Source organism: Misgurnus anguillicaudatus, chromosome 6 (assembly GCF_027580225.2).
Source record: "Misgurnus anguillicaudatus chromosome 6, ASM2758022v2, whole genome shotgun sequence".
NCBI classification, from domain to species: Eukaryota; Metazoa; Chordata; class Actinopteri; order Cypriniformes; family Cobitidae; genus Misgurnus; species Misgurnus anguillicaudatus.
In genome coordinates this window covers 12,560,360-12,582,147 of record NC_073342.2, presented here as the reverse complement: position 1 = coordinate 12,582,147, position 21,788 = coordinate 12,560,360, and the positions used below count along the sequence as shown (strand labels likewise).

The following is a 21,788-nucleotide window of genomic DNA, read 5'->3' as shown; positions in this document are numbered from 1 at the left end:
ATTCCTTACACTCTTAAGCTTTAGGTGGCAGCAGTTTCTGCCTACCATACTCTTTCTGGAAGGACCTCGTATCTCGTCTGGACAACCCTCGAGAGAGCTCTATGCCCTTAAGTGGATAATATTTCACCTATTGGTGTTTAACTCACGTAACAAACCCAGTCAACTGCCCTGTTGATGTGGTGATGAGGTTTCTGCAGCAGCGATTCTCTGCTGGTTTAACTCATCCCACCTTAAGGTTTAGGTGGCAGCAGTCTCTGCCTATCATACTCCTTTGGAAGGATGTCATACTAACAACGGAGGTTGTGGAGATCGTATGATTACTCCACCTTTAAGGTATAGGTGGCAGCAGTTTCTGCCTACCATACACTTCTAGACTTGCTGAGGGCAGTCTACATACCAACCCACCTGAATGTGGCAGATGCCCTGTCGAGACAACAGACATCCCCAGTGGGAGTGGAGACCTCATCTAGATGTGGTGAACCACATCTAAAGATTTGGACGTGCAGCGGTAGATCTGTTTGCATCCCATAACCCCACACATTCCCCACAGTGGTTTTCCATGATGCAGATGTGGCAGAGGCTATGTCTTTATGCCTTCCCCTCCTGGTCGTGTTGATCCCTCCACAGGGAAACTTTATTCCTTTAAGTGGGAAATTTTCAGATTTTGGTGCTTAGCTCATCTGACAGACCCAGTTAACTGCCCCGTCAATGTAGTGCTGAGGTTTCTGCTGGAGCGTTTCTCTGATGGGTTTACTCCTTCCACTATTAAGGTTTAAAGGCTCATCGGTGGGTAGACAACCGTTAGTGGTTCGCTTTCTTCATGGCACTCGCAGGTTGCAACGTGTTAGTCGCATAAAGGTGCCAACTTGGGACCTACCAGTCATGCTCAAAGGGCTCTTGTCGGCTCCGTTCGAGCCATTTGAGACTTCACCAGATAGGTTTCTGGCCTTTAAGACTGGGTTCCTTCTGAGGGTTTTCTTCACCCAAGGCCATGTTATGTTCCCAAGGTGCTGAACAATGTGCCGAGGCCCATTGTTCTACAGGCCCTTAGTCCTCCCCATTCAGGAGCACGGACCAGGAAAAACTGAATTAGTTTTTTCCTGTGCGAGCACTGGATACATATGTTCACAGGACTGCTCAGTGGAGTCCGAGCAGTTATTTGTGTGCTTTGGTTCACCCAGAAAAGGTTTCCCGGGACCAAGCAGACTTTGAGCAGATGGATAGTGAATGCTATCTCGCTGGCTTATGAACATCAGGGCATACCATCACCCATCGCTGTGAGGGTCCACTCTACCCGGGGTATGGCTGCCTCTTAGGGTCAGGCACGTCACTTTAGGACATATGTTATGTGGCCAGTTGGTCTTCACCCCTCACTTTTGTCAGATTTATAATTTAGACCTAGACCCCTCTTTATGGTCCAAGGTTCTTTGCCTTGATTGTGTTCAGTTATACACACTACAGGCATTTGGTAGTATGGAAGGTTGGGTATCTCGTTCCCCAAAGCGTTGCTATGGTGACACAGCTCGAGTTCCTCAAAAGAGAACATCTCTGGTTACGTAGGTAACCCTGGTTCCCTGAGAAGGGAATGAGATGCTGTGTTTCCATGCCATACTCCCTGCATCCCCGGCACTTTGTGTGGGATGCCTTCTTATACCCCTGGTCCGCACGACATCCAACCTATATCCAATCATCAAATTATTGATTATGTGTTACACGTGCTTCAGATCAGTCAGGCCAAAGCGTTCCCCAAAGCGTTGCTATGGGGACGCAGCGTCTCCTTTCCTACTCAGGGACCCAGGGTTACCTACGTAACCCGAGACGTTTAGTAGTGAGTAAAGTGCAAAGTGCCTAATAAAAGAATCAATTTGATGTTGAAAACTTTAAAAACAAAAATGCCAAGATTAACTGTAGCAAGTGGCTCTTTCTGCTATTTTAAATGATACAGATGATCTTTTGTTGTTTAAAGCTCATTGCTTTAGTTCTGGTAGATACTGCTTATTTTGCAAGCCTGTTTTAATAGCTTTATTTTGTTAAATGACCAACCCAGATTCACTTTAAAATAAACTAGATGCTGTTGTTAAGAAGCTTGGACTCAAAATATATTTTAAAGTTGTATGTTTGTCATGTTTTTCTTTTTTTAATATGATGTCTATTGATGTTTGCGTTTACAGAGGTCATGTACCATGTGATCGACTTTGTTGACACTGAAGGGGTTTATGTGTAAAAATGATGTAAGTTTAATCATTTAATTTAATCTTTTTTTAATCCATGCCCATGCCTCTTTCCTGTTTTCACAGATGCAGTGAGGGAGCAAATTAGGTGGCAGAGATCTGGGCCCTTCTTTGGAGGAAGTGCAACAATGACAGCTACAAGGCCTCTAGTAGTTCAAGTCAGAGCTAGATGTGCATATAGTACAAGTTGTTCGCTATTGTTCTCTTCCCGGCATTTCAACGAAAGTCAACTATTAAGGTTCCTCCTTTTGCCAATATCTGTTTCCCTTTCGAGGGAACTTTGACGCTGCGTCAGAGCTGACGCTATGGGGAACGCCTACAGCGTGACAGCGTCTGATTATGTATATCAAATTCGACCAATGGTTGGGCGTGATGTCATAGACGGAAGCCAGAGAGCATAAATACGGCAGAAAGTAACGCCCGTATTATCTTTGTTGCCTCAGCGGCTATCTATGTGTGAGTGTATCAAGAGTGTTTGAATAGCTTAAACTGTGTGACTGAATAGTTTAACTGTGTGGCTGGTTCCCACGATAGCTGCCAGAGCCCTTCCTACATGCTAAATCTCAGCCACACACCACTCAGGCTGTGTGTCTTTGTTTTGACGAGTCAAGTAATGATCGCGTTTCTCGTGGCTTAAAGGGATACTTCACCGATTTAGCATTCAGCTTTGTATCTGTAGAAACCCGGCAGTAGGGGAGAGCGGGGTAAGATGAGCCAATTTTTACATATGTTGCCTTATCTGCCTGAAAAAATGAGACAGAAGTCAAACAAAAACATCAACCTTTATTTAAGGATGTCTCCTGTCAAATGAAATGATAAGAATGCCGTTATAACAAAGGGCTTTGAAAAGGTGGCTTCTCAAAAAAAAAGTGCTCTTGTGGCTCAACTTGCCCCAGCTGAGGGGTAAGTTGATCCATGTGAAGGGGTAAACTGACCCACTGACTTTTTTGTTTAAACCCGAACATAGTTAAAAAATTCACACCATTCTTAAATTTAATTTTAAGGGTGCCAAATAATGCATTGAAATAATGTGTTAAATTGTTCTTTGATATTTACATAGAAGGTATGTAACTTTATTAAGTGCAAACATTATCCAGAAACGTTTTTAAATGTCCATTTACAACCCTAGGATTTGTCATTTTAATGAAATTGTCTATTTGTGCCCTATTTGGAAGGGTAATAATAATAATAATGTTGATTGCTCTAATTAAATTTTTTTTAACTAAACATCATGGTGGGGTACATTGAACCGCTGGTTCAGTTTACCCCACAGCATTTGGTTCACTTTGCCCCACGGCCACCATTTTGGGAAAAACTGCCTAGTTTAGTAATTCAGGCTAATCTTTAGCTAAATCTTTGACCTGGTTTTATAGATTAGCCTATCAAAAATATGTATGGTGTAAATATTTAGACCTGGATAAATTTGCTTTAACATAACAGCCATTATACTTGACATGTATAAATTTAACTTTGATGGGATAAAAACTGTTTTTTGTAAAAAAAAATGTACTTATCTCTTTAACTTGTGCTTCTCTTTACCATAGTCAAATAGAAATAATGGTTGCTACCTGGATTTGTGGTCAGACGGCTACAAATCTGTATGGTAGCCTAGATACTGGGGGTGGGTCAACTTACCCACTGGCTCACTTTGCCCCACTCTCCCCTATTACTGAATGACCATGTTTCCCTCCATCATTTCCCCCTGAGAGGAGAGATATCTGCATTTTGGTTCTGCAAAAAAGTCCTCCGATGATGCAAAAATCGTCATATTACATCATCGGAGGACTTTTTTGCAGAACCAAAATGCAGATATCTCTCCTCTCAGGGGGAAATGAGGGAGGGAAACATGGTCATTCAGTAATACTGCCAGGTTTCTACAGATACAAAGCTGAATGCTAAATTGGTGAAGTATCTCTTTAAGTCCTGCGTCCACGAAGGTGGTGTAGTGTACTTTGACCGCTAAGGCTCTGCCTCTGGAGGATTTGGAAGCATGCATTGCGGTCACTTCCAACCGAACGGGAGCCCTATATGCAATGTTTTCACCGACCAGTTCAGATCCGCGTTCGCTAAGGTGTGCACTTATCCTTGCTATCGGGAGGGACTCGGAAGCCCGCATGCCGGTTTCTCCCACCCCAATCGGTACCCATGCTTCACTGTTTGACTGTGTCAGACGATGTTCGCGTGTCCTGCGGTTCGAGGCCCGCCTCGACCGGTCTATTAAATGATAAGTTGATCGACGTTGTTTTTTGTAACACACTTTAATATGTATGAACCAGCAGATAAAAAAAGAAACTATATCATCCAGCAAACTAGATGAGAGATTTCTTACAAAATGAGTGCAATCTCAACACCAGAGGCTTCCTTTCTTTCCTGATCTCCATTATTATGCAAGTCATGGAAAAGACCATTCTCTGACCATGTTTACACAAGCACTTCAGCTAGCTTTTAAACATAATAGGATATGCTTCATCCCTAAAGCCTCCAACATTGAATTTGATATACATACTCAGACGCTGTCACGCTGTAGGCGTTCCCCATAGCGTCAGCTCTGACGCAGCGTCTCGTTCCCTTCTCAGGGAACAAGGGTTACATACGTAACCTGAGACGTTTTTTGTGTGTTACTTTTGTGTCAATAATAAAGATCCTTTTCTGAATGCAATTTGTCATCTGTTGGTGTAATGCACTTGAACTGAATTGTAATATAACACACTTGTAGTTTAATGGCAACTTTTATGCTTAAGTATCACAATTGGGATAAAAGTACAGATGAAATGTACTTAAAATATAAAAAATACACTATAATAATATTAAAAGTACGTGTCTATGAGGTTTAGGTTGCAATTGAACTTTACTTCAAAAAAATTATTATTGTCATAGTAAGACACTTTAAAAGCACTAAAAATAGTTAGGAAGTATTTGTAGATAACATAAAATATTTCAGAGGCATACTAAATTAGCATAGTTTATAGTAATTATAAGTATGATAGCAGTATGCACAAAATGTAATTAAACACAACTTTAATTTGCACGTGCAATGCCTTTTTAAGTGTTTTCCATTAGAATGGAGATATAATGCAATTGTACTGTAAGTGTGCTTAATTGCTCAGTGTATTTTATTGCACTTGATGTTTAAAAAAAGTTGTTCCATTTTAGTATACTATTTACACTTGAAGTGTAGTCAAATAGATGTTAAGTTGAAGTTAATACATAATTGAATACACCTAACTATACTTGGATTTGACAAAAATAGTACAAAATGAAGAAAATATACTAAGTACACATTTTTTAAGTATATTTTTAGTAGAATTATTTGTCACCTTGGAGCCCACTGGTCAATTATTTTTTAGACTTTTTAAAAAAAGTTTCATACCTTCTAGGAGAGGAATTTGATTGGAACAGGTCCCTTCTGGGTTTTTGCATGTTTTCATGCAGGCCGAACCACAGGTTTTGTAGTGCCACTCACAGTCTCCCACTGGGTCATTGTAGTAGTCACAGAATAAAGCTGCAAACCAGTTCAGATATTGGAGTCACAACTTTAATAGCAGACAACATAAAATGTTCTAGACTAGATTACTAGATCATATATAGAAGATTAGGTAATATACCGTATAGGAGGTTTTCTATTTAAACATGGAATTATAAAGATATGCTTGTATTTCAAAGGCACAGATCTTAATGTTTGTGTTAACTCATTATCTGTCAGATACTACACAAATGTCACATTAGAATTGCAGTTTCAAGGATTGATTTCACCAAGTTATTTTAAGTTAAGAGCTTTCCATTTTCTGAGACATACCCCTGTGTAATGAGTAGCCACAGCATTCCCATAACACTTACGACAAATATGTGGAGTACGCCATGCAATGCAAGCCTCTTTCTTTCGACATTCAGCCGCATAAGCAGCCACTGCTGTACAGAAACAATCACAGTCTCCCCCAGAATCACATGCACAGGTGTCCCTCACACAGGCATCATAGTATGGGGCAGAGTCCACCTATAGACAAGAAAATGTACAACTTTATAACAGCATAGCGTAGATTATTCTCTATTTTAGGTACTAATTTAATGAATAAATGATTCATATTAAACTAATAAGTTCAAAAGGTTTTGATATATTTACATACATGTGCATGGCAGTCTTTAAAGACATTGCTTGTAATGATGCTGCATTGTTTGATAGCCCAGACACTACGGTGAGGGTTTTTCTGACAAGGGTCTATCAAACTGTCCACTTCTGGGCAGCTTGGTTTCACTTTCCAGCTACTTCCAAACACCACCGCATCAGTGACCTCTTCTCCATCGTGCTTTACAAAGTCGTTATTTGCATTACCGTCAAAGTTTCCACACAGTCCACACATTTTGCCCTGTAATAGAGATCATACAGTCATTTATGTGATTGGGTGAATAATATGTAAAATGTATATAGTTATATGCAAACCTTTGTATGTAATGCATACCTTTAAGCTGGGATGGAGTTGGAGCATCAGGGTTGTTTTGCCATCCCAAATTACGTTTAAAAGCTTTTTGATCTCAATGACAGTGTAAATCCCCACAGAATTGATTTGATATTGGTAGTCAGTTCCATTGGTTTCAATAACTTTTACTCCATCCACTTCAGATAAAACCACCTTGTATTTCTAAAGGATTTGAATAGTAAGTTGCATAAAAATTTCCATGACACTAATGAATTTAGCTTGCTGCTAATATTATCAGAAATGGTGAAAGTGAAACTTGTCAATGCTCTTCATTTCAGAGATACATTTAATTGTATGTTGCATTTATGTTGACTTAAAACACTGAAGTAGCCTTACCCCAAAGAAAAGATTTACAGATTTGGAGCAAATAGAGTCGGTGGAGCCACAGGGAATGTTCTCTGTAACAATGCGTAATGAATGTTGACTCTCCCCCATGTTGCAGTAATCCTGGTGGGATTTCACAGAGAAATTATGTATCAGGTCAGATTCATATATTTGGACTAATATAATTGCTGTCGACACCAAGAAATTATATATATACACATACAAATATATTTACACATATATGACCCTGCCTGTGAAATTCAAAGTATTATAATCTAAATATGAGATTAGGAGCATTAATCAATTTCAGTTGTTAGATATAAAATTTATATTTCACTGAATGATCTTTACATACTTTTGTTAAAATCTTTCTGTACAGTACATGAATGTGACGAGTAGCTGCCAAATTTGAGAAATGACAAAATCACAGCGAATGTGCCATTAAGTGTAGTTTATCTTTTTTGTAACTACATCTTGGTCTGTTTACATAAAGAACTTTGCAACTACATGTCAACTAACTGTCATTAGAGTATTAGTAGACTAGAAGGGTTAGGGTAAGGAAATAGGTTAGGGTTGGTGGAATCAGTTGACATGCACCTGCAAAGATACTTATAGACAGTTGAACGACTGTTAAGGGATCATAACAATAAAGTGTTAATAGACACAACTCTTTCCCTGCCATTAATGAGTTATCATGTCAATTACGAGAAAACATATGCATAAAAAAGTGTTCCTGGTGAATGTTTAAGCTAATTTGCAATGCTGTGATTATCCACTTTTTTATCCAATTTATGAAAAAAGTGAAGCCGAAACATTATTTACTAATTTTAAATTCTGTGTATGTTTTAATAATCTTCTGAATCTGATCTCTAACAAAATTCCTTCACAAAAATACAATTATTTCAGCTTTTTGCAAAAAAACTATATTTTTAAAGAAAAATACCCACATTTAAGAGTTTATAAGCAGAGAAAAATAATAGATAGGATGAAACATTTTTCCCATTTTGTTTGTTTGTTTGTTTGTTTGAAAGCAGAGGGTCTGTTCTTTCATTTGATATATTTGTATGTTTATATATTTTTAGAAGAACATTTTCCTGAAAGATTGGTTGTTGATAAGTAGTTATAATAAGTAAAATGTCTAAAGTGGACTATCGAAATAAAGTTTTACTGTAAAGGACGACAACTTTAACTACTCAATTATTTGTTTAATCATCATGAAACTAGTAAAAGCTGTTAAAAACATACTTGTGCTAAGATGTATTCACAACCTCCGTGGTAAAAATATTTTCTTCCATCGAAAGTCTTATAATGTCCTTCACCATAGATGGTACAGGTGCCGTAACAATCTTTACCAGTACAACTCCACATCCCTTTTTTGCATTTGCTAAAAAAAGATTAAATGTGAAAATGTAAAGTGTGCAAACCTTGCAGATTTTTAGCAAACACATGGCAAATCTTTGCATGAATCTGTACATGTTTGTCATATTACTTCTTCACAGAGTGTTTACAGTACATTATAATCTTTGATACAATGTATGAATGGCTTACCAGGTGTTGCAATCGTCTTGAATCTCATCCCCAGGTGAATAAGTTAATCCATTGTGAAAACAGGGACAGTTTTCCTTCTCTACACAGCCACCTTGACCATCGGCTAGCAGATGATCTGGGCACATACATCCTGATACACATCCTGTGCTGACCTGCAGTCAAAACCAGAAAGGTAAAATGTTTTCCACTATATACATACACCAAACTACCATGACATCAATCAAATCATCAGTCTATCATTCATTTCCACCCATCCATCCACCAATTTACAAACCCATTCATCTACCAAAAATCTTTTTATTTTAACTCACGCAGTTATGTGGATCTTGGTTCTGGCATGTCCTTTGACACTCTGCTCCTGTTTTTCCATGTTCACTCATCGAACATTTGACATAGACCATTGGAGCCACACAGTCTAAAAACAGAACAGGCACATGGATGAGGTTTGTATAACTTGTACACACTATGCTAAAGTAGTGTTGTTTCAGTAATATCTTATAAATGATTTTGTCCAGTTGTGTTTTAGAGGTTGTGATTTGAGCTCACCTTCCGGACTGTAGCAGTGTATTTTGCCGCGATTGCAGGTGCTGGAATATGACAAAATCATGAAAATCCACCATCAGGAGTTAATACATTATTTTTGTCAATTATGCATGTGTTAAAGTCTGTGTAAAAGTGTGTTAAAGTCAATTTAGAGAATTGTTTTGAAACACACTATAAATATTAGAAATGTTTTGCGTGACAAAGACAACGTGTGAACCATGTAGTACTGAATTGTGGAGTTACACCGTTAAACACATTTTTTTGGGTGGGCCTGAAATTAGCGTCAACTTTAACATAGAATCATTAACAACAATGAGTCCTTTTACAGTAGTTTATTTCTGATAATAATTGAAACAAGTTGCCTTAGTGCATATATAATATCTAGCGCAGTGGTTTTCAATTCCAGTCCTTGGGCCCCCCCCTCCCAGAATGTTTTAGATGTCTCCTTATATGAAACACCTGATTTCACTTATCAGGCTCCTTAATTAACAAAATAACAAGCTGATGAACTGAATCAGGTGTTTTATATATGGAGACATCTAAAATGTTCTGGGAGGGAGGCCTGAGGACTGGAATTGAAAACCACTGATAGCGTGTATAATCTATTAACCTTAGCTAACATTACTGTGTAAAATGAATGTATACAATGTTAGCTAAAGGTTATTGAATTCTTGCCTGGCTCCCAAATCCTCTCTGCACAGTTGTGATCCATGCTGTTCATCTCCCTTCGTAACCAAACCAAACCAAAACCAAAACATTTTATTTTCGACAAGGTATTTTTTCAGAGATCAGTTTAGCTACTAGCCAGACTGATAAATAAAAACTGACCGGAAGTTCACTTCGGTTCATGTGCGGAACGGTGCCAACACATGTGCGTCTGATGAAACTGTCTATATCAGGGGTCACCAATCCTGGTCCTGGAGGGCCGGTGTCTCTGCAGAGTTCCGCTCCAACCCTAATCATAGACACCTGAAGTACTAGGGCTGGGCGATTAATCGAAAAATAACCGAAACCGAAATTCAGAACCTCTAACCGACATTATTTTATCATGTCGGTTATTTCGTTTTTTTAATCCTGTTAATACTTTCCCTTTAAAAACAAACTGCTGCGTGTGATGTTGCGTAACTCCGCCCCGTCCTGTCAGTGGCACAGCGAAACATGGAGGAGAACTCAAACACTGTTTAACTGAGCAGCAGGATCATCTAGTGCCCAAAAGATGCACAGTACTTTTTTTTAAGAAGTACTCGCGAATGTGCAGGCACCTGTGACAAAAATACAGAATCCGCGATCGGGTTTTTACCGCACACGTGGTAGGTTGGAGTGATTAGGGTTGGAGCTAAACTCTGCAGAGATACCGACCCTCCAGGACCAGGATTGGGACCCCTGGTCTATATCAATTAAAGTGCATTAGCATGAGCGGTTTGTCTGCTCAATCGTGAGTTCCCATCAATACCCTTAGTTACTACAGCCTACAGTTTTCAGGCTATGCCTTCGTCACATAAATTAATTGGGATTTACAAAATTTACGAAACAGTTTAGCATTCTTATTTAAATTTACTAAAAGCATTAATTAATGGATTGATAGGGTTGATAAGAATTGGGCTACTTTAATACAGCCCACAGGTTAAAGCAACCTCAATAATGTGATATTTAGCCTCCAAGGAATAAGAATTTTAGTAGATTGTCCCTGCCAATTATACCCCCAGCATGCAATTTTTAATGGAGAATCCCCCTCACAACAAAATTTTGAGGAGCAATTTTGCTGTTAAAACTGGCAACCCTGGTTGATAAAGACAGCAGCTTTCCTGGAAGTGGGCGTGGTTTCAGTGCTGACAGTGGACACACCCTCGGTGTTTGAGAGCAGAGAACCCTGCTTATTTTCCAGGATTTTGATAACTTGCTTCATTTTCTGTCCGTGTATCGTTCAAATTTGGCTGGGTGGTTAATAACCATAGAATGTAAAAAATATGGACGTAGTATCTGTGATGTCACCCAAAGATTTGTGAAGAGCTTTTTTAAGCCAATAATTGTATGGGGTAAAGCTGAAGTGGCTGGTTGCTGAATCCACACCTGCCTAGATCGACTCTAATTACAGCAGTGGCCGTTCATCCATAATTCAAGTGTCCAAGCCCTAAAGTCACCAAAATTTTGTACCAGGCTGTAGACATATTATTTCCTGCTGTAAAGTAGGGCATTTTAACATGGGAGAATATCTAGCAGCCCATCGATAAATTGCAGTTAAAATCACTTCTGTATTGGCTTCATCAAAGAGATCGGAAGGTTGCCTTTTGTTAATAACACATTTTTCTGTGACAAACTCAGAACGCATATTTAATATCGCATTACACAGACTTTAACAATATGTTGAAATATTTTCTTTACCAGTTGGCTCCATCTACGTTTACTGATCCTGATGGCTCTATGACCAGGTTGTTATAGTAACAAGGACACTGGTCAGCATTCACACACTGGCCTGCATCGTTTAGGTAAGCCCCTTTTGAACAAACACAGCCATCCACAGGTGTAGACATTTTGCAGCTGTAGTCGGTCTTAGAGTTAGAACGACAGGTTTTGCTACAACTGGTCACATTGTAGGAGTACTCCATATTTTCTGAACACTCTGACACTTTGTCTGTACAATGAAAGGCAGAGAAGCACATTTAAAACAGAGCAATCTTAAGAAACTAGACAGAAATTGTGTAAATAAATCAAATCCTCACCACAGGGGTATGAATCCACCCATCCGTGGACAATGATCCCTCTTTCGGCACATGCATGGGCATAGGCGGAGAGGGAAGCACACATACACTTCTCAATATCAGCACACTTACAGGTGTCATAAACGCAGTTCTGTAGAAGATGATCGCAAGCGTGTTAATTATTTGGCCATGTACAGTAAATTAAAAGAGGAAAGAGTGTTCTGTGAGGTAAAGACTTACTTGATAGTAAATGTCAGGGCATATTTCTGAATGACATGAGGAGAAGGTTCCATTTGGATCCGTCAGACGGGAACACCAGTCTTTTGCAAGTTTTTCTACATAAATAAGAAAAAGATATTTGACACATTTTCTTAAAGTTCGCACAGTCTATTTCCCCAAACAATGTGAATGATAGGTACAAATTTGCATTAAATTATGACCTGTTTCCACTCTAAGACTGCAGGGGTTATCAAATGTGTTTTCAACATCTGGACAAGCGTATGGGTTTTTTTTCCAAAAGTTGACAAAGGATGTTGGTGTTCCCTCTATAATGCCTGAATCTGTTTTAAAGTCATCTTTCTGGACACCGTTATAGTTCCCACACAGACCTGAATGAAACATAGTGCACAAATAATGTAATCATTAATTCATCTGTCCTTTTTGTAAGGGCGTGGAGTCATTACTGTAAAACTGTGATGTATTGTAGGTCAAATGCAACAAATGACAAAACTCACCACTCATTTTGCCTTTCTCTGAAGTGCTGGCTACAATATACAACTGCATAACTGGAGACAGTTGGATCTCTAGACGAAAATTCTTTATTTCAGCGATAATGAAGGATGATGAGGGCTGGAAGATGACCACTTGCTCTGTCACAGAAATTGTGTAAGAAACAAAAAAGATAATATACTTAATCATGTATATTTCAGATAAAGGACATTTTCTCATATTTGATTACACACCTGTGATTATTGGAAACATATCTGGACTGATTCCATTTAGCGTGACAGTCCCACTGGACGAAAAAATTACCTGTTTTATAAGTAAAGAAAAGTTTGATCACAATTGAGAAACAAGACTTTTATAGCATTTTTTACCTATACTGTAAATATGCAGTATGTATACAAAGCTCTTTATGCAAAGGATACACAGTTGGCATACTACATTTACTAAAACCTCTGAGCATGATGCAGTAAGAAGTAAGATGTGATCCTGGATCAACGTTTTAATCAAAAATACCACAACTTACCCTTAACTCAAACCCTAACCATTTTTAAACTCAAATTAGTGTGAAATAATAGTTTAAGGGGTATTTTTTAAAAGCCCTTAACCCAATCCTAAACTTAAATCTAACATAAACCCTAATCGTAATCTTGCAATCTTTTTGGTTAATGAAAATGTTGATCCAGGACCAACAATGGTGTTGATCCAAGAACATTGATAACCAACTAGAACGTGAAACTAGAACTAGAAATTTTGACATATGATGCTAGCCCGAGAATTTTCGGCTGTTTGTTGTATCACCTCCCACCTCTACAATGGCTGCATAGGTGCACTGGAACAATCCTTCCTAAAATGCATTAAACTTTCGTTTACAAAGACATGAAACTCAACTATTTTCCGAACGCCACACACCCGTACATTCTTCCGTTGAGAGCTTGAATAATAGACACTCCAGCCCAGTTGGTGGCAATAATCCACCTTTGCCAATTGCTAGAATATACGTTCCCGGCACAGAGTAATACCGTACCTCACAGCACTTCTAATACAAGTCAATTGAGTTGGACAAAAACTATGATAAAACCTGTTGGAAAGCGTCTTTTGCAGTGATTTATGGGTGATCATATCAGTGAACACCCCTGACCACTCGGTGAGTTTCACGTCTTTGTAAACGAAAGTTTAATGCATTTTTAGGAAGGATTGTTCCAGTGCACCTATGCAGCCATTGTAGGGGTGGGAGGTGATACAACAAACACACTGCTTCTCTTTTAAATGAGACATTATGGGAGTTTTATGCCTCTGTTCAGTTTACCGCTGGACGCGAATAGTGTTGCAAGTTTTATGTGTCTCAGAGCAGGTATAAACCATCACATTACAAAATAAAACATCATAAGTGATATAAAGACTTCAAGTCAAGCAATGCCGTCTATACCTCTACTTTATTTTAAGCAGACGCAGTGCTAGAACTAACGAGCTGTAACTTAAGAAAATAACCATAATTTTTACCCAAAAATAACCGTGGTATAAGCGGGATAATCCACGGCTAGCCATGCATTAAATGATTCTAGCCTGATGGTTCTTCGCTCTCTATGTCGTGCATTAAAATCCTTTAATGCATGGCTAGCCGTGGATTATATCTTACATATAGCACTGAAAATGGTTCCCCTCTGATTATAAGCTTTTAGTGCTACAGTTTAACACCATATTTTTAGAATGCATGCAGAAAACCGTGAGGGGTTCGGCGCACATACACAACATGCATAACACGTTCTTTGGGCTCTGGCACTAAAGCATGGATCACATCCTTCTTGGTGAAATCACGTTGACCTATTGGCACATTTGGGTTGTGGCTGCCACATTCGGGTTGTATTCAGGTCCAATTACTCAGAAGGGACCCAAATTTGAATTGGATCCATGATCATTTCACATTTATCTTCCGTGCACTTTAAGGACTTTGACGTGGCTTTAACAGATTCTGCCAATAATCCAGTATTTCTGAATGGCCTATGGCGGAGATATTTGAAGCTAAAGTATTTCATGAACATACGCTATAATACGGTCAATATCAATATTTCATCTTTGACGCTGGTGCTGTTAAGCGGCTTTTGGATTTAAAAATATCTTAAAATATTCTTGTGGACAACATTCTGTATGGCTTTTACTGTGAAGTATGCAGTAAGTGGTCATTCTGAACACAGCCGCATTTGGCTGAACCTAGTTAGTTAGTTATTTTAATATTTGACAAACATGAAATTATCACATGCTGAAATTATTAAATGAGACATTTAAACACTTACAGTGGTCACTATGGTCTTTGACATGATCAGAGTAACAGAATTTAAACACATGTCAGTTCGGCTCGGATCACACTTGTCCAGATTTCCAACAACAGCAATACTGCTGTCATTAGAGTGCTGAAATAAAAAAAGATAATTTGTGATTTCATTGATTAATTGGGTACTTGTTGAGGTGCATTTATTGTATTAACAGTCACTGACCTTAGTGAGGATGTAGTCACAGTTGCCATTAAAGCTGAAGGTTTTTCTATCATAGGTGGTGATGTGAGAGCCTCCCATAACAGAACAGATTCCAGGACATTCCAGATCCGTGCAACTCCAGTATCCAGCAGCACACTCGCTGTTATGATACGGCAGCAATGTTATCACAATAAAATCTGTTTGATTTGTGTTGACTGATGCATGTGTGTGACTTACCATTTTTTACATGCTTGCTCGTATGACTCTCCAGTCTGATATATTGTGCCATCGTGCATACATGGGCATTGGCTTATAGGAACGCAACCACTGTTACCAATGTTGTCTTCCACGGTGCCTGTAAAAATAATAGGATAATTAAACAGTTATTATTTCTAGGATTAATTTAAAGTTTAAAGTTAAATCTGCCAATTTTTACCCTCCTACACAAAGGTTTCATTGAAGAGGGAGAAAACATTATTTTTTGAAACAAGACCTTACCCTCAGGGCAGAAGCAGCCATCTACGCAGTGATCTGTACACAGCAGGGTTCCATTTGGGGCCGAGCAGGTGTTTTTGCATGGGCCAGCACACTCCATGTATACCATGTTTAGTGGACATGTCTTTGCTGCTCCACAGAACAACACATAAATAATATATCAGACACAATCTATGTGGTCATTGTTTCTCTGTATAATGTAGTAATCATACTCACGACAAAGTTGATCTGTTCTCCACATTCCCGGCCTGCCACCAGCATGCGTGCACTGTCGTGATATTTCTGTAAGCGTGTTGCAGACACAATCTTGGTTTCCAGGACATTGACACAGGTCGTCTGCGCAAACTTTCTCAAATGAACTCAGGTCCATCAGACGACGACAATCATCAAATCCTGAACTCTTCAGATACTGCTTACATATGTCAATCTGTGGGATAAAATCCCTATTATAAAACGGCCCATTCTGACTGGTTGAAACACATTCTAAGCCGTGATAAAATACCCCTGTAACCCCATGGTTCAGACCGCATTACATAAGTATCACTGCGCCACTATTGCTACATACAGATTTATGAAAATAAACACCTCAGTCCTTAATAATATTTTTAATTTTTCTACAATTGCACAATTAATGGCAATATCCAGATAAATGTCAATAAATATTGTTGAGTCATCTCGTCAATAAAGAAAAAACGCCTCTCTTTTTTGTTTTTTAACATCAAATCCATATTTCCGCTATTATCCACTAGATGGCGATCTTACCCAACTTAAACACTGACACATTTACTCAATACTAAAAACGTGTAAGTTTTGATCAGGCTCTGAATCTGATCTCTTACAAAAGTTCTTCACTAAAATTTTATTATCTCAGTATTTACCTAAAAAATTGAGAGGTGATAAGAAAACAAATGGAGGTAGGATGAAACATTTTTGTATGTTTGTTTGTTTGTAAGTGGAGGGTCTGTTCTTTCATTTGATATATTTCATGTTTATTTAAAGAAGATCATTTTTCTGGAAGGCATTAAACTAAAACTGTGTGGCAACATTAAAAAAAACGCTGACGGGGAAAGAGTTAAGCATGCTTTCATGCATATTTGATCATCACTTCAACAGTTGCACGATATAAATTTTAATGTATAAATTAACGTTAGATGAATGTTGATTTATAAGATAAACACCACAGTCTTAAATCATATTTTCATTGTGTCTTTGCTGCGTCTATGTTGCTTGAGCACCGCACTCTGTTGCAGCCACATTTGATTCTGAGGAACTACTTTGTTTGGCAGAAGAGTAATATTTGTACTAATATAATTACAACTTATTTGTGTTTTATTTATGTGAAGCGGAGTGCCTAAAACCCCCTTAGCTGTTATAAAATGCACTGTATCACCACTGCTTTGTGGGGCTTATTGCTTTTATAAAACGGTTACTTCATATGCATAGCAGGGTTTCAAAAAATAAAACACAAATATTAGACATCTCAGGCAAAGGTAGCAGTTTTTCAATACTTTTAACAGTTTTACTTTTGTCATTGTACCTGGTTTTCACACTGATCGCTAGGGGGAAGTGGGATTTCTTCACAGGGTTCAGCTGGTATGGACACCTTCCATGTCTCTGGATCTGAGAGGTATAACATGTCATGCTAATCATACAAGTGATCTATTTGTAAAGTTGACATATGAAAATGGCTTTTGTCTTTAACTAACTTTGTATAAAAGTGTTTGCCAAATGCATAAAACTAAAAAAAAAACATTTGCTGCATTTAAAACAAGTAAAAAGGGTAATTCCCTTTACCTGTTAAAATTTCGTCATCAGTCGTGTTGCCATTGAAGTTTCCACAGAGTCCACATGTCTGACCTTGGTACTTCTCAGCAAGTTCAATCTGAAGAAACACAATCAAAAATATTTATGTTTATTTATCTTATTTATGGCTAAAAATGTGTTTAATATTAGTTAAAAATGCACTCTTAAAAATGCTGAGTTATGTCAAACCAACACTGGGTCAAAAAGAAACGACCACAACCATTGGGTTACATTAAATGTTTATATTTGACCCAACAATGGTTAATAAACCTTCTGGGAGACACAGTTTGAAAACCCACGTGTTAAAACAATCCAGCATTTTGGGTTGAAACAACTTAGCATACAGTAGGTTAAATAACAACCCAACGGGCAGAGATCGTCCCCTTTTGCCCCATCGCTGGGTTGAAAATTACCCAGCATTTTCAAGTGATAATATAACCGTGGTTACCAATATAAATGTTCTAGTATGCTACCCTAGGACAACATTCGGATTAAGCTTTTGAAGCCAAATTTTGCATCTGTAATCATTTTACTTTCTTCAATATTTGACTTAATGCTGTCTAAAACCAATATCCTGCTTGATGTTAGCATAATTGGCTTCATTACTGAGAGCAAACAAGAGGATGAAAGGGTGTGTTTATAGATGCAATTATACACTAGATAAAACATGCATGACATATTACTTAAGAACCTGTACTGTTCTCAGAAAGCAAGGTTTGTAATGTAACATACCACCATAGAATGATCTTCTTCCTCCCAAATAACAGTCACTCCATATTTGGAGACCTTAACACTCGAAGAGCTTCCCTCGATTTTAATTCCATTCTGACTCATGGGAATAGATACCCTGCAAGAAGAAATTATAAAAAAATATATTTATATAGAGATAAATAAAATAATGTAACCCTGCATTACATTATTTCTGGGATATATAAAAACAACTGAGTTGTTTTAACCCAAGTGCTGGGTTATTATAACAAATGGTTGCATAACAACAACCACATATTAAATAATTTTTAACCCAGCATGTGTTCTGTCCAATATTTATCCATTATAAGTAAAAAAAAAACCCAGCCGTTTTTAGACTGTAGCCATCCTAGATGTATATGACTTGTATTTGTCCCAGTGAGCTTGGGACCATTATTTTTTAATTTTCTGACAGTGCACTTAACAAGTAAATTGCCTCAGTTCAAATAATAGCTAAAGAGTACCATCTACTACACCATTCTAACAATACTGTATAAAATGAATATTTACAAAGTTAGCTACATGTGGTCCTGCCTGGCTGTAAACCTCTCTCTCTGCTCGCTGTCTCTCCTTCTCTTTTAAAGACGGAAACATTTTTATCTTCGACAAGGGTTTTGATACAGAGTTATTTCAGACAAACGTATCAACAAACACATACCCAAACAAAGGCATACCCAAATTTAACTTTGGGCCAGGTGCGTAACCGTGGCAACGTATGTGAGTCTGATGAAACGGTCTATAATTGCATTGGAGAATGCCCCATTTTTAAATACTTAGAGGACATTTAATACATGTATGGATTAGTTTTTGATAGATGAATGTGCTTTTTGGAGCTTTAAAAATGAGGCACTATCCACTGTCATTATAAAGCTGAAAAGAGCCAGGATATTATTTCATATAACTCCAACTGTGTTTGGCAGAAAAAATTATCTACACAAAAAAGATGGATTGATAAATATATAGCTCTGGGTTATATGAATGTTGCAGTACAATCTTAAAAAAAAACTTTCATAACTGGTTGGCGTTATGTGTGATAATGCTAATCTACCTTCTGGCTATGCGAGAAAGTTTAAACTGGTACAGATATATTTACAAGTCCTTATTTGTCTTTCAGCTTATTTATTACAAATGTAAATTATAATCTTCGCTCTTATGACATGTTGTATCGCTTCTGTTGCTTACTCTACAACGTATTTCTGTCGTTAAGCAGTTTTCAGGTACACTGGTAAAGAAATTGTAAATGATATTGTACTTTGTCTTTGAAATGTGTTGATGCCCTATTGGCCAGGTCACATTGTTTTGCAAAGTCATTTCTTATGGCATTAGTGGTCTTAGTGTAGTAATTGGTTTAACTAGATATATTCATACAATTGTCTAAACAGAAAAGGCACAAAACAGTAAAGGAAATTTTTATTTACACGTTTCAAACATTAAAAGATAAACTCACACTTGGTCGTCCATGTAGATGTTGCCTTGACTAAATTTGATGGACGTCCCCTCCAGCTCTAATGTGACTGAGGTGAAAGTAACCAAGCCATTCACCATCGTTCTTTGCATTTGGATGTTAAAATCTGAGACAGGTACATCACACATCACAGCCAGAATGTGGTTACATGTGTCAGCCATTTGAAAGAAATGACCATCAAAGGTCCTGAAGTGAAAATTTCCCCATGTGCTACAGATGGTGGATTGGTGATCCGGATTTGGTTCTGACAATTCAAGAGAGAGCATTTATTAATGTTTGTTTGTAGAAGACATTGTTAGTAAACAAATATCCACAATGTAGTTTTCTAATCACTGTAAAAACTGAAACAGGATATTTCAGTGTTTTAAAATCTATTTTTAATACCTGATATTGTCACCAGATTTGGCAGAGTGGGGAAGACTGAAAATAGAAGACAAAAGAAATTGTCAATGTAAAAATAATTGCAATTTGCTACCCATTCTCAACAAGATGCGTACAAATGACATGCAGTGTGATTATCGTGCAATAGATACGCCAAATTCCGCTTTTGCATGCATATGATACACCAGTCCTTCCCATTCACTTATATGGCCAATCGTTTCGTGTCGTTTTATTTATTGATTTCTCATTTGTTTTCTGTTTTTCAAACCATTTTCGCTTGGGTTTAGGGTTAGATTTGGGTTGTGCTTTAGTATGTAATTTAATATATAGGTTTCGCCATGTTTTGTCTATTTTTGAATCATTGGTCGCTTGGAGTTAGGGTTAAAATCGGGGTTTGGATGTCATTTTATGTTACAAAAAGTTGTTCTAACCCAAAACCCAAGCGACAATGGTTAATAAAAACAGAAAACAAAAGAGAAACCAATAAATAAAACAACACGAAACGATTAGCCATATAAGTGAATGGGAAGGATTGACATATCATATGCACGCAAAAGCGGAATTTGGCGCATCTATTGCACGATAATCACACTGGGTGTCATTTGTAGTCTCTTTGGTGAGAATGGGTTGGCAATTTGATAAAACACTGATGTTAGTCAATAGTTTAGAATCTGTTGTAGCTTTTGCTTGTTTTACGACAATAAAGTAGTTACCCGTTGTTGGCAAAAAAACATCCGATTCTTCTGAGCTTGATTCTTTTGAGCTTGATTCTTTTGAGCTTGATTCTTTTGAGCTTGTGTCCCCAACATCTTTCTTATATCCTTGACACAGACAGAGATTAATTTATAGTATTTTTTTGTCAGAACAGTTGAGCTATTCGTGAATTGAGTTGAGATCAGTTTTTGTGATCTACTCACCTGCATATGCAGACTGCAGGCCCAGTAGCACTATGGCCCATCCCAGCATCTTCATCTGGAACATCTTCACTGACCCTGTAGAGATCCGTTCTGCTCGATCTCACCTGTTTCCAATGGCTTTTACTTTGTGATCAGAGGGTGGAACTGAAGGTGGAACTTAAATTTTGCCTTGGGTCAAGTAGATGCTGGGAACCCAATAAATATTTACTCTTTGTTGGTGTTTGAGATTAAACAATCTATTCAAACGATGAGTAACACATTCTGTCAAACAACGATACATTTGTTATTTGTTTAAAATAAACAAAGATGTGACTCTTACCCAACATGAAATTAATTTTTTCACAGGCCACCCAAATATAGCATCCTTAACATGCTATTGCTATTTCTTAGCAAGCATGATCAGGCTTCATATCAAGAGAATATCATACTTAAAATGCCAACAAATCATATTCAATGAGATGTACGTTACAGAAGATTAGAATTGTTTTTGAAAGGAACCTATGGCAAAGTGGACACATCTGGCAAGATCTTATTTGGGGATTGAATTGATTCAGACATAATCCAAACACATACTGTAAAGCAACAGCACACAATTATATTAAATATAATGTGACCAGAATCCGTTGTAATGGGCTGTTCCTTGTAAGCCCATATGCTCAAATTAGTAACGTAATTTGATGAAATATATTATTTGTTGCTATAAAATATTATGACTTTGATCAAGCACCATTTAAAAATGTAATTTCACTGTTCCATTTGTTTCAGCATTAAGAAATTATCAAATCCAACCAATTTAGTTGTTATGTAATAGAGACAGAGCACAGTTATGCAAATTTGAAAAACACGCCCACCGGGGGGAATTCAATCCAACCGTCTCCATTGACTTTGTATTGCGAGAGGCCGCCTCCTTGTCATTTCTGGCTTATAACAAAAACAGAATAATGCCTAAAAGCTGCTGTGTGA

At 37.8% G+C, this 21,788-nt stretch overlaps 1 protein-coding gene across 1 annotated transcript in view; it reads right to left on the bottom strand.

The window, feature by feature from the left end:
- Window positions 1-20,982, bottom strand: part of LOC141349045 (uncharacterized) — a 46,407-nt gene extending 25,425 nt beyond the window's left edge. Inside the window, exons 1-27 of the mRNA XM_073868528.1 lie at window positions 20,826-20,982; window positions 20,622-20,729; window positions 19,912-19,947; window positions 19,510-19,771; window positions 18,048-18,162; window positions 17,307-17,394; window positions 17,050-17,132; window positions 15,729-15,939; window positions 15,516-15,641; window positions 15,255-15,372; window positions 15,039-15,177; window positions 14,838-14,954; window positions 12,783-12,852; window positions 12,555-12,689; window positions 12,261-12,428; window positions 12,061-12,155; window positions 11,842-11,971; window positions 11,504-11,753; window positions 9,125-9,165; window positions 8,890-8,993; window positions 8,579-8,730; window positions 8,276-8,414; window positions 7,043-7,153; window positions 6,689-6,868; window positions 6,356-6,595; window positions 6,069-6,225; window positions 5,602-5,733 (exon numbers count right to left, since the gene is read on the bottom strand). Coding sequence (XP_073724629.1) covers window positions 5,602-5,733; window positions 6,069-6,225; window positions 6,356-6,595; window positions 6,689-6,868; window positions 7,043-7,153; window positions 8,276-8,414; window positions 8,579-8,730; window positions 8,890-8,993; window positions 9,125-9,165; window positions 11,504-11,753; window positions 11,842-11,971; window positions 12,061-12,155; window positions 12,261-12,428; window positions 12,555-12,689; window positions 12,783-12,852; window positions 14,838-14,954; window positions 15,039-15,177; window positions 15,255-15,372; window positions 15,516-15,641; window positions 15,729-15,939; window positions 17,050-17,132; window positions 17,307-17,394; window positions 18,048-18,162; window positions 19,510-19,771; window positions 19,912-19,947; window positions 20,622-20,729; window positions 20,826-20,889 — 3,571 coding nt within the window. The 5' untranslated portion in view covers window positions 20,890-20,982. The remainder of the gene's footprint in view (window positions 1-5,601; window positions 5,734-6,068; window positions 6,226-6,355; window positions 6,596-6,688; window positions 6,869-7,042; window positions 7,154-8,275; window positions 8,415-8,578; window positions 8,731-8,889; window positions 8,994-9,124; window positions 9,166-11,503; window positions 11,754-11,841; window positions 11,972-12,060; window positions 12,156-12,260; window positions 12,429-12,554; window positions 12,690-12,782; window positions 12,853-14,837; window positions 14,955-15,038; window positions 15,178-15,254; window positions 15,373-15,515; window positions 15,642-15,728; window positions 15,940-17,049; window positions 17,133-17,306; window positions 17,395-18,047; window positions 18,163-19,509; window positions 19,772-19,911; window positions 19,948-20,621; window positions 20,730-20,825) is intronic.
- Window positions 20,983-21,788: the final 806 nt, after the last annotated feature.